General features: G+C 50.3%; 1 protein-coding gene across 1 annotated transcript in view; it reads left to right on the top strand.

Moving 5' to 3' along the window:
- Positions 1-13,350, top strand: part of atat1 (alpha tubulin acetyltransferase 1) — an 87,039-nt gene that overhangs the window by 44,388 nt on the left and 29,301 nt on the right. The window contains exons 8-9 of the mRNA XM_072475338.1: positions 3,007-3,090; positions 9,308-9,518. Of these exons, the coding sequence (XP_072331439.1) occupies positions 3,007-3,090; positions 9,308-9,518 (295 nt within the window). The remainder of the gene's footprint in view (positions 1-3,006; positions 3,091-9,307; positions 9,519-13,350) is intronic.

Raw genomic sequence — 13,350 nt, 5'->3', positions numbered from 1 at the left:
CTTAACACGCGGGGTCTTGTTTGCCCACACAAATCCCGTAATAATCCTGTTTACCCGCTTGAAAAAGGACTTGGGGATGAGGATGGGAAGGCACTGGAAGACGAACAAGAACCTGGGGAGGACCGTCATCTTCACGGACTGCACCCTACCCACCAGGGAATGCGGCATCTCCTCCATCTGATCCACCAGCCACGCTATATTGAGCTTGTGCAGGGCATCCCAACTCTTAGCCACCTGAATGCCAAGTAGCGAAAGCTCCTCTCCACCATCTTAAGCGGTAGCTCTCCCAGTCTCTTTTCTTGGCTCCTCGCATGTATCACAAAAAGCTCGCTTTTCCCAACATTCGGCTGATACGTAGAAAAGTCCCCAAAATCTCTAAGGATCTGCATGACCTCCCCCATCCCCTCCACCGGATCCGCAATGTACAGGAGCAGGTAATCCGCACAGTGAAACCCTCCTCCTCAATGCCATGGTCAGCGGCTCGATTGCCAGGGCAAACAGCATGGGGCCAGGGATCATCCATGCCTTGTTCCTCGATGTAACCTAAAGTACCCTGACCGCAGCCGTTTCGTCGACACACTCGCTACCGGAGACTGATACAACAATTTAACCCACTCTATAAATTCCTCTCCAAGCCCAAATATGCCTAACACTTCCCACAGGTACTCCCACTCCACCCGATCGAAGGCTTTCTCCGCGTCCATTGCTGCCACCACTTCTGCATCTCCCCCCCCCCCCCCATTCCGAGGGCATCATGATCACATTCGGGAGCCTCCGTACATTCGTGTTCAACTGCCTGCCCTTCACAAACCCCGTCTGATCCTCATTGATCACTCCCAGGACCCAGTCCTCAATCCTAGTGGCCAAAATCTTGGCCAACAGTTTGGCATCTACATTAAGGAGCGAAATCGGCCTATTGGAGCAACATTGCAACGGGTCCTTATCTCGCTTAAGGATGAGCGAGATCCGAGCCTGCGACATCGTCGGGGGAAGGGTTCCCTTTTCCTTAGCCTCGTTAAAGGTTCTCAACAATAGCGGACCCAACAGCTCTGAGAATTTCCTGTAAAATTCTACGGATACCCATCTGGTCCCGGGTCCTTGCCCAACTGCATACCATCCAACCCCTTAACCAATTCCTCCATCTCAATCGGGGGCCCCAATCCCCCTCCTCCATCTCAATCGGGGCCCCCAATCCCCCTCCTCCATCTCAATCAGGGGCCCCAATCCCCCTCCTCCATCTCAATCGGGGGCCCCAATCCCCCTCCTCCATCTCAATCGGGGCCCCCAATCCCCCTCCTCCATCTCAATCGGGGCCCCCAATCCCCCTCCTCCATCTCAATCAGGGGCCCCAATCCCCCTCCTCCATCTCAATCGGGGGCCCCAATCCCCCTCCAACTCAATCAGGGGCCCCAATCCCCCTCCTCCATCTCAATCGGGGGCCCCAATCCCTGTGTGCAGCGCAGTTGTTGTTGCCTCACTGTTGTACTGCAGTGAGACCTGCACTGTATATCGGAGACATGTAAAAGCACTGGAGAAATTCCCATCAATAATACCTCCGCCCCAACCTCTGGATTCAGTAGGAGGACCGTAAGACGAGCGCGAGTGTCCTTCACCTGCATTCAGGCAAAGTTCCTGCAAAATCAGCTTCGATGGTCTGGACACCGTGTCTGGATGGCCAGAAACGTCCCTCCCCTGACAGGCCTTGTAGCCTCACTCTCAAATAGCTACTGTTCCAGGGGAGGACAAACAAAATGTTTCAAAGACACTCTGAAACTTTCCTTAGAAGCGCATCAGCATTGACAATAATGACTGGGAGGGAGGAGCTTGCCGCCAAGCTGGCGAAAACGTGTCCGTCAAACCGTGTCATGCTTTGAGTCACGACATCTTGATGATGATGCAGGGTGGCGGCAGAGAAGGAAAAATGGGCATCATGCCCCATGTGCAAAAGTCGACCGACTCACAAGGATCCACGACAGAAACTCACAACCCCGAGTAGATGTTCATCCCCCTAGTCGAGGGGCAAGAGGTTGTGCCGAGCAAATTTTTCTTGCCTTAATCCGTTCCCTGTTCAATTGGCTGACACTCATAGCCTCCATTGTTTGCCTGGGTATTATATGACTTTAATGCACTATATGTGAATTAGCTGCATCCAAACATGTATTCACCTTCCTGTTTATAAGTTTAAGCCTGTGTCCCCTTTTTGAAGTGATTATAATTCTGTCAAACTCGTTTTGTTTTTTTTTCTATTCATTTAGAGCACCCAATTATTTTTTTCCAATTAAGGGGCAATTTAGCGTGGCCAATCCACCTACCCTGCACATCTTGGATTGTGGGGGCGAAACCCACGCATACACGGGGAGAATGTGCAAACTCCACACTGACAGTGACCCAGAGCCGGGATTGAACCTGGGACCTCGGCGCCTTGAGGCAGCAGTGCTAACCCACTGCCCAATCGTGCTGCCCTGAAAAGAGTTAATTTTATCCACATCCCTTAGAATTGCAAATGCATCAATGGCTATGCCCCCGCCCCAGCAACCTTCTCCTGATTCACAGTCAATATTCCTGGCTTTACGTTTCACCCTTTCTTATGGATTAAGGTGCCTAATTCCAGTGAAAATTGTTATTGATATCGCTAGCGGCTGTCAGTTTAAAAATTGCTTCTTCATATGGCCACTAATAAATCCCCCTGGGAATTCATTGAGTTATGGAATGGCCAGATTGTGCCTGCGAGGCTTCAGAGATCTGAAGGGAGGTGGGGGTCTTTCATTGTCGAAGCTGCTGTGGTTTAAATCCAGGTGCGCTCTGCCTGCCCCATCAACCCGTCTTGGCTGTTCAAATTTGGATGGTGTTTGTAAAAAGAGGAGTGGTGGGAGTTTTTCGGTGTTTGGACTAAACGTTCCATCCACCACCACGAACGCATTTGAGCTGCAGTATGAACATGTCTTTTGCTTTCCGCATTCTTTGCAATTTTGTATTCTCATTATTTTCTCTTGTTCTGCGATACAGTGCCTGGAGAAAGGCTGGTTCACAGGACCATCCCCAAGAAGGTGGAACAGGAGATCAAACCATACTCCATTGCCGTGCGGGATGGTGAGTGATTACTTAATCTGTCACAGCGAGTGACGGACGGTCGCTGACATCTCACTCCACTTACTGCATGTGGACAGTCACTGACCCCTCGTTCCATTTACTGCTTGTGGACAGTCACTGACCCCATGCTCCATTTACTGCATGTGGACAGTCAGTGACCCCTCGCGCCATTTACTGCGTGTGGACAGTCACTGACCCCTCGCTCCATTTATTGCATGTGGACAGTCACTGACCCCTCGCTCCATTTACTGCATGTGGACAGTCGCTGACCCCTCGCTCCATTTACTGCATGTGGACAGTCACTGACCCCTCGCTCCATTTACTGCATGTGGACAGTCGCTGACCCCTCGCTCCATTTACTGCATGTGGACAGTCACTGACCCCTCGCGCCATTTACTGCGTGTGGACAGTCACTGACCCCTTGCTCCATTTACTGCGTGTGGACAGTCACTGACCCCTCGCTGCATTTACTGCATGTGGACAGTCGCTGACATCTCGCTCCATTTACTGCGTGTGGACAGTCGCTGACATCTCGCTCCATTTACTGCGTGTGGACAGTCGCTGACCCGTCGCTCCATTTACTGCGCGTGGACAGTCACTGACCCCTCGCTCCATTTACTGCGTGTGGACAGTCACTGACCCCTCGCTCCATTTACTGCATGTGGGCAGTCACTGACCCCCTCGCTCCATTTACTGCATGTGGACAGTCACTGACATCTCGCTCCATTTACTTCATGTGGACAGTCACTGACCCCTCGCTCCATTTACTGCGTATGGACAGTCGCTGACCCCTCGCTCCATTTACTGCATGTGGACAGTCACTGACCCCTCGCGCCATTTAATGCGTGTGGACAGTCACTGACCCCTTGCTCCATTTACTGCGTGTGGACAGTCACTGACCCCTCACTCCATTTACTGCATATGGACAGTCGCTGACCCCTCGCTGCATTTACTGCATGTGGACAGTCGCTGACATCTCGCTCCATTTACTGCGTGTGGACAGTCGCTGACCCGTCGCTCCATTTACTGCGCGTGGACAGTCACTGACCCCTCGCTCCATTTACTGCGTGTGGACAGTCACTGACCCCTTCGCTCCATTTACTGCGTGTGGACAGTCACTGACCCCTCGCTCCATTTACTGCATGTGGACAGTCACTGACATCTCGCTCCATTTACTGCGTGTGGACAGTCACTGACCCCTCGCTCCATTTACTGCATGTGGACAGTCACTGACCCCTCGCGCCATTTAATGCGTGTGGACAGTCACTGACCCCTTGCTCCATTTACTGCGTGTGGACAGTCACTGACCCCTCACTCCATTTACTGCATATGGACAGTCGCTGACCCCTCGCTGCATTTACTGCATGTGGACAGTCGCTGACATCTCGCTCCATTTACTGCGTGTGGACAGTCGCTGACCCGTCGCTCCATTTACTGCGCGTGGACAGTCACTGACCCCTCGCTCCATTTACTGCGTGTGGACAGTCACTGACCCCTTCGCTCCATTTACTGCGTGTGGACAGTCACTGACCCCTCGCTCCATTTACTGCGTGTGGACAGTCACTGACCCCTTCGCTCCATTTACTGCATGTGGACAGTCACTGACATCTCGCTCCATTTACTGCATGTGGACAGTCACTGACCCTTCGCTCCATTTACTGCATGTGGACAGTCGCTGACCCCTCGCTCCATTTACTGCATGTGGACAGTCGCTGACCCCTCGCTGCATTTACTGCATGTGGACAGTCGCTGACATCTCGCTCCATTTACTGCGTGTGGACAGTCACTGACCCCTCGCTCCATTTACTGCGTGTGGACAGTCACTGACCCCTCGCTCCATTTACTGCATGTGGACAGTCACTGACCCCTCGCTCCATTTACTGCATGTGGACAGTCACTGACTCCTCGCTCCATTGACTGCATGTGGACAGTCACTGACCCCTCGCTCCATTTACTGCATGTGGACAGTCGCTGACCCCTCGCTCCATTTACTGCATGTGGACAGTCGCTGACCCCTCGCTCCATTTACTGCGCGTGGACAGTCACTGACCCCTCGCTCCATTTACTGCGTGTGGACAGTCACTGACCCCTCGCTCCATTTACTGTGTGTGGACAGTCACTGACCCCCTCGCTCCATTTACTGCATGTGGACCGTCACTGACATCTCGCTCCATTTACAGCATGTGGACAGTCACTGACCCCTCGCTCCATTTACTGCATGTGGACAGTCACTGACCCCCTGGCTCCATTTACTGCGTGTGGACAGTCGCTGACATCTCGCTCCATTTACTGCATGTGGACAGTCACTGACCCCTCGCTCCATTTACTGCGTGTGGACAGTCACTGACCCCTCGCTCCATTTACTGCATGTGGACCGTCACTGACATCTCGCTCCATTTACTGCGTGTGGACAGTCGCTGACATCTCGCTCCATTTACTGCGTGTGGACAGTCGCTGACCCCTTGTTCCATTTACTGCATGTGGACAGTCACTGACCCCTTGTTCCATTTACTGCATGTGGACAGTCACTGACCCCTCGCTCCATTTACTGCGTGTGGACAGTCACTGACCCCTCGCTCCATTTACTGCATGTAGACAATCACTGACATCTCGCTCCATTTACTGCGTGTGGACAGTCACTGACCCCTCGCTCCATTTACTGCGTGTGGACAGTCACTGACCCCTCGCTCCATTTACTGCGTGTGGACAGTCACTGACCCCTCGCTCCATTTACTGCATGTAGACAGTCACTGACATCTCGCTCCATTTACTGCGTGTGGACAGTCGCTGACCCCTTTCTCCATTTACTGCGTGTGGACAGTCACTGACACCTCGCTCCATTTACAGCGTGTGGACAGTCACTGACCCCTTGCTCCATTTGCAGCATGTGGACAGTCACTGACCCCTGGCTCCATTTACTGCGTGTGGACAGTCACTGACCCCTCGCTCCATTTGCTGCATGTAGACAGTCACTGACATCTCGCTCCATTTACTGCGTGTGGACAGTCGCTGACCCCTTTCTCCATTTACTGCGTGTGGACAGTCACTGACCCCTGGCTCCATTTACTGCGTGTGGGCAGTCACTGACCCCTCGCTCCATTTACTGCATGTGGACAGTCGCTGACCCCTGGCTCCATTTACTGCATGTGGCAGTCACTGACCCCTCGCTCCATTTACTGCATGTAGACAGTCACTGACATCTCGCTCCATTTACAGCATGTGGACAGTCGCTGACCCCTTTCTCCATTTACTGCGTGTGGACAGTCACTGACCCCTTGCTCCATTTGCAGCATGTGGACAGTCACTGACCCCTGGCTCCATTTACTGCGTGTGGGCAGTCACTGACCCCTCGCTCCATTTACTCCATGTGGACAGTCACTGACCCCTGGCTCCATTTACTGCATGTGGACAGTCGCTGACCCCTGGCTCCATTTACTGCATGTGGCAGTCACTGACCCCTCGCTCCATTTACTGCATGTAGACAGTCACTGACATCTCGCTCCATTTACAGCATGTGGAGAGTCACTGACCCCTCGCTGCATTTACTGCGTGTGGACAGTCACTGACCCCTCGCTCCATTTACTGCGTGTGGACAGTCACTGACCCCTCGCTCCATTTACTGTGTGTGGACAGTCACTGACCCCTCTCTCCATTAACTGCGTGTGGACAGTCACTGACCCCCTCGCTCCATTTACTGCGTGTGGCAGTCAATGACCCTTGCTCCATTTACAGCGTGTGGACAGTCACTGACCCCTCGCTCCATTTACTGCGTGTGGACAGTCGCTGACACTTCACTCCATTTACTTTAGCCACTCGAGGCTGTTGCATCATTCATTAAGTTCATGGCTGGCTTAACAGGGACATTGAAAACATTTTAGAATCTTACTGCAGGGCAGGAGGCCCTTTGACCCATCGCACCTCTACTGGATCTTGGAAATTGCTGACCCCACAATTAAAGAAAAAATTATTTCTGGGGCGTGGGCATCGCTGGATAGGCCAGCATTTACTGCCCATCCCTAATTATTCTTAACAGGTGGTAGAAGCTGTCTCCTTGAACTGCCGCAGTCCATGTTTGTAGACACATCCACAGTGCTGTTGGGAAGCAAACTGAGAAGAAAAAGGTTAATAACCAGAGGAGCGTAGATTTGAAGTAATTGGCAGAAGAGTTAGTGGGGAGTTGAGTGATTCTTGTCATCCGGAAATGGTAGGGATCTGGAACTTGCTGCTTGAAAGTGCAGTAGAGAGGGGCGATGCATGGTTAACACAGCTGCCTCACACCGCCAAGGACCCGGGTTCGATCCCGGCCCCGGGTCACTATCCGTGAGGAGTTTGCACATCCTCCCCTTGTTGTCGGATGAAAGAATTTGAACACACTGGGGGCTGATTTCTGTTGCACATTCTCCTCTTGTCTCCAGTGCAAACATGCAGGACTGAATGGCCTCTCCCGTACCATACGTTTTCTGTGAAACCTATCAGGTAGTATAGACTATTTTAAGAAAATAAGAACTAGGGGCAGAAGTAGACCACACACAACCCGTCGAGCCTGCTCCACCATTCGGTACAATCATGGGAAATCTTGGCTCACCCCCACAACCCAAAGATGTGCAGGGTAGGTGGATTGGCCATGCAAAATTGTCCTTTAATTGGAGAAAAAAAAATGAATTGGGGTACTTACATTTTTCTTTTTAAAAAGCATGTGCGTTAGAGGCAGACAATCAGGCAGTTACCAGGTTGTTGCCTGGTATGGAGGGACAATCTTATGAGGAAAGGCTGATGGACTTGAGGTTGTTTTCGTTAGAGAGAAGAAGGTTAAGAGGAGACTTAATAGAGGCATACAAAATGATCAGGGGATTAGATAGGGTGGACAGTGAGAGCCTTCTCCCGCGGATGGAAATGGCTGGCACGAGGGGACATAGCTTTAAACTGAGGGGTAATGGATATAGGACAGAGGTCAGAGGTAGGTTCTTTACGCAAAGAGTGGTGAGGCCGTGGAATGCCCTACCTGCAACAGTAGTGAACTCGCCAACATTGAGGGCATTTAAAAGTTTATTGGATAAACATATGGATGATAATGGCATAGTGTAGGTTAGATGGCTTTTGTTTCGGTGCAACATCGTGGGCCGAAGGGCCTGTACTGCGCTGTATCATTCTATGTTCTAATCTCTTTTTTTTAAAAAAAGCACTTGCATGGGTTCGATTCCCGGCTTGGGTCACTGTCTGTGCGGAGTCTGCACATTCTCCCCGTGTCTGCGTGGATTTCCTCCGGTTTCTTCCCACAAGCCCCGAAAGACGTGCTTGTTGGGTGAATTGGACGTTCTTAATTCTCGCTCTGTGTACCCGAACAGGCGCCGGAGTGTGGCGACTGGGGGCTTTTCACAGTAACTTCATTGCAGTGTTAATGTAAGCCTACTTGTGACACTGATAAAGATTGGTATTATGTGTACTCGAGGTGCAGACTAACTTAAAGGTCTTAGAATGTTAGGGCTGCAGAGTGTGATGCGGCTGGATAGCTCTTTCTATGGACATAAGAAACATGCGCAGGGGTAGACCATGCAGGGCATCAAGCCTGTTCCAAAATTCAATATGTTCATGATCTCCTGTATGAATTCCGTTTCCTGGCCACTCCCAATATCCCTTAATTCGCTGAGGCACCAAACTCTACGCAACACTCTAGGTGTGATCGCACCAAAGTTCTGTACAATTTTAGCAAGACGACTTATTCTTGTACTCCACCCCCTTGCAGTGTAGGCCAAACTAATCATTTGCCTCCCTAATTGCTTGCTGTACCTGCGTGCGACCTTGGCCAGCATAGCCATGAAGAACTGAATGGCCTCTCCACACCATAGGTTTTCTGTGTAACCTATCAGGTAGTACAGATTATTTTAAGAACATAAGAACTAGGGGCAGAAGTAGACCGCATACAACCCGTCGCGCTTGCTCCACCATTCAGTACAATCATGGGAGATCTTGGACTTCAACTCCATTTTCCAATCTGCTCCCCATACCTCTTAATTCCCTGAGAGACTGACCCCAGAGGTGTGAGTCCCACCAATATAAATGTATTGAACGATTGGGCATCCACAGCGTTCTGCAGTAGAGAATTCCTTTAATGCAGCCAGTTCTCTTGCGTTTGCTTCTCCTGGCGGTAGAAACAGTTTCTCCTGATCTTCCCTTGGCACAAGGGCTGTTGGCTCACTGCAGTTTGCTTCTGTGACAGGCGCCCCCGAAGATCAGGAGCTTCCTTGGCCATTCAACCAGTCGCCCTCCCTGACCCGCACAAACAGCCTGGGCCGCAGTCCCTACCGGCAGCTAGGCCGACCCCAGATCAACCACCAGGAGGCACTGCGACACATCAGAGTGGCACACCCCCAGTCGGTGAATGGCGCGAGGGAGACTGACAACCTCATGACCCACAGGAGGAGGACCAGGTGAGCCAGATGTTGCGTGTGTGTGCGCGGGTTGCGTGTGTGTGCGCGGGTTGCGTGTGTGTGCGCGGGTTGCGTGTGTGTGCGCGGGTTGCGTGTGTGTGCGCGGGTTGCGTGTGTGTGCGCGGGTTGCGTGTGTGTGCGCGGGTTGCGTGTGTGTGCGCGGGTTGCGTGTGTGTGCGCGGGTTGCGTGTGTGCGCGCGGGTTGCGTGTGTGCGCGCGGGTTGCGTGTGTGCGCGCGGGTTGCGTGTGTGCGCGCGGGGTGCGTGTGTGCGCGCGGGGTGCGTGTGTGCGCACGTGCGGGGGGGCAGAATATGGAGACTATGATAGGAATTTTAAAATTGAGGTATTGATGGAAACGGGAGCCAATGTAGGCCAGCACGCGCAGAGGATAGGTGGATGGATAACAACTCACACCAAGAAGTTTTGAAAAGCTGGCATTGACATTTCATTAATAAATTTAAGAGTACCCAATTATTTTTTTATTTCCAATTAAGGGGCAATTTAGGGTGGCCAATCCACTGCCCTGTACATCGTTTTGAGTTGCGGGGGTGAGACACGGGGAGAATGTGCAAACGCCACACAGACAGTGACCCGGGGCCGGGATCGAAGCCGGGTCCTCAGAGGCGTGAGGCAGCAGTGCTAAACACTGCGCCACCGTGCTGCCCAGACAAGCTGGCATTTATGATTGGCGGAAGGAATTGGGGTGGACAAGAAAGGATGAGAAGAATCGAATATAGAGGTGAGAAAAGTTTGGGATTAGGGTTTCGGCAGCAGATCAGCCGAGACGGGGCCGGAGACTGGCAGTGTCACAGAGGTGACAAGAGTAAATTGGAAGGTCTGTTTGGCATTCTAGCGTGGGAACGGAAGAGAAAAATTTTGAACATCTGTACAAGCTGTTACTTGGAAGGGATTAGACCTATTGGATTCCGACCAACTCGAATGATTGATGGGTACAAAGTAAATTAATGGGAAAAGGTTTGATGTGTTGTGTTAGATCTGGGTGCATTTATTTGGAGCTGATTGCTTTCTTGTTTCTCATCTGTGCCTTGCGTGTCGGTCTTGCCTTGCGTGTCGGTCTTGCCTTGCTTGTCAGTGTCATTCTCCTATATACTTCTATCAGGATCTTGCTTGCTCTTTAAGTTCTCCTTTTCTGTCTCTGTCTCTACTTCCTTCCTATCCCAGCTCCCTCACTCGTTCCCAACTTTCTTTTAAATGACATACTCCTGATGTCCGACCTGCTCCTGTTTCCATAGTTCCTCAACAATGTCCAACTCCTTCCGTTAACTAAATTAATTTGTTTGAAAGCTTTTTTTTAAAAAAAACTTGTAAGATCAGCAACTGTATTAATTTACCTTTTACAGATCTCTTGGATGTCTTTTTTACTTAGTCCTGTTTTTTCTTTTTAAAAAAAAAAAAAGTCTCTGTGCGGGAAATTGCTTTGTTTTTTAAAGTTGCTTCCCCAAGATTGCTTTGGCCATTTTAAAGTTGATAATGTTGTGAGCCAGCTGTCCCAGTGCCTCTATTAGCCACACAAAATGGTTCCTTTTCTATGCTGAATTAGCTGACTTCGAACGGGATTGGAACAGCAGCAGGAGAATTACAATTGGCCTCAGCGTCCCTGAATTAAGGTGGGGTAGGAGGTGAGAGGTAGCAGAGAATCAGCATGGGTTCTGTGGTTCGCAGATCATTCAGTCACTCCCAATGTGGAGAAAAGTGTACCCGTGTTGTGCGCACGAGAGAGAAGAGAATTGGACTTTTCTCTGATGCCTCTGCAGTCAAATAGCCTGCCAGCAGCATTCACCCACTTTGCTTCATGTTCTAAAAATGAGCAGTTGGGTCCTTGAGGAGGACGGTACGCAACTAATATTGGAAAGTTGACACCTCCTGTGAAGCAGTCGTGTGGGGGTTGGGGGAGAATGTGGGGAGGCGGCATGGAGGGAGGGATGAAATTGGAGAACAGTTTTACTTTCATAAAAGCAAAAATAACATTTTGCATGGTTTCGGTGGAGAAATTAGGTTGGCAGTGCTAGTTCCCAAAATGGAGGAACCGTTGTTGATCCTTACGAGCAAGAGGACTTGGGGCCCAGAAAGGTATAGATTGCGGGCTCCTAAACAAAGGTGGGCCGTGGATGGTGAGTGAGCACTGGTAACTTAACTGGTGACTTTTAAAATGGAAGACAACTTGGTTAAGGGGCAAAGCAGACTTTTGATTTGTGAATGAATGTGTGTGGAATCCAACTCTCATGTCCCCGTGCTCCAAAAGGTTGGGTGGGGATAGGGCGGTGGCGTGGGCCTGGGTGGGGTGCTCTTTCGGAGGGTTGGTGCAGACCCAGTGGGCCAAGTGGCCTCCTGCACTCCAGGGGGTTCCATGATTCTTTATTACAGCATTGCTCTGTTTTATACAAAAAATACTTGCAATATCCCATTTCTCGTGGGACCCGCAGTGACCATACCATCAAGGATTCGATTTCTTTTTTTGGGGTGGAAACCATCAGAATCATTATTCAGAAGAGTTGAAGCACACCGAGCCGACCCAGGTTTATAGGTATAGTGTGGGGATTAAAGGGGGATATTGATATCTCAAGTGGGATCCTTGGCGCTATTAACCGCAACCGCACCAGAATTGTGACCAGAGACATTCCGTTTTCCCTTTACTGTCACGGGGGAAATCAGCATCTCACCAGGATCTCTCCATGTTTTGACCCTGGTTAGTATTCTAGGTTATTAGTGATCGATGGCACCTGGTATTCAAAATTCACAAATTCTCCATCTCCTCCAGGAGGCCGAAGTAGAAACAAAGGTTATTCAGATTGCGCACTTCCTGACCCAAGGATATATTCCAAAGTACTTCACGGTCAACCAAAAATGCAAAGTTTTGTTTTGGTGTGGTCACCATTGTAATGTAGGAAACATGGGAGCTGGCTTCCGCACAGCAAGATCCCAGAAGCAGCAAGATTGTCAAATCATAAAACTGTCTTTGTTTTAAAAAAAATCAATGTTGTTCGAGCGATAAATAGTGGCCAGGGCACCGAGGGGAACTCCTCTACAAGATCAAACCTAAAGAGGGCGGGCAAGACATTTGGTTTTGCATCTCATCGGAAAGCTGATACCGCTCTGACAAAGAAGCACTCCCACGGTTAGTGGTATCGTAAGTAGCATAAGGTGAAAGCTTAAAATCGCTCGGCGGCATTGATAAAGTGAATGGCCAAAACCTGTGGCAAGTGGATTTTCACATTGACCTAAAAAGAATTGGGAGGGTCTGGTGTGGTTGGGGGTGCGAGGGGAAAATGCTGGCTGTCATATCGAAAGGACTAGAATACAAAGGGATTAGAAGTTGTGCTTCAGCTGCACAAAGGATATATTGACCTTGGAGGGAAGTTTAATGGGATGATACCTGGACTGCTAAGGGTTAACATACAAGATTGATTATGCAAATTAGGAATGTTTTTCCTGGTGGGCGGGGGGGGAATGATTTGATTGAAGGTTTCAATATATTGTGGAAGGGGGCTGAGTGGAAACCGATGATAGGGTAGATGACGCACAATTTATTTGGGAGAATTTTGAAACCAGGCGATATGGACTAGAAATCCGAGCCGGGCCTTTTTCAGGCAGAAAATTAGGAAATGTTCCTCCGCGTGCAGAATGCTGGAAGCAAATGACAATTGAAGCAAGATAAATTGTTCATTTTAAATCTGAGCTTGATAGATTTTTGTTAACCAAAGGTATTAAAGGCATAGAAAAATTGAAACTAGGAGCAGGAGGAGGCCTTCGAGCCTGCTCCTCCATTCATTGTGATCATGGTTGATTATCCAACTCAGGAGCCTAATCCCGC

This window comes from Scyliorhinus torazame, chromosome 14 (assembly GCF_047496885.1).
Source record: "Scyliorhinus torazame isolate Kashiwa2021f chromosome 14, sScyTor2.1, whole genome shotgun sequence".
Lineage (NCBI taxonomy): Eukaryota > Metazoa > Chordata > Chondrichthyes > Carcharhiniformes > Scyliorhinidae > Scyliorhinus > Scyliorhinus torazame.
This window is presented reverse-complemented; position numbering and strand designations above follow the sequence as displayed.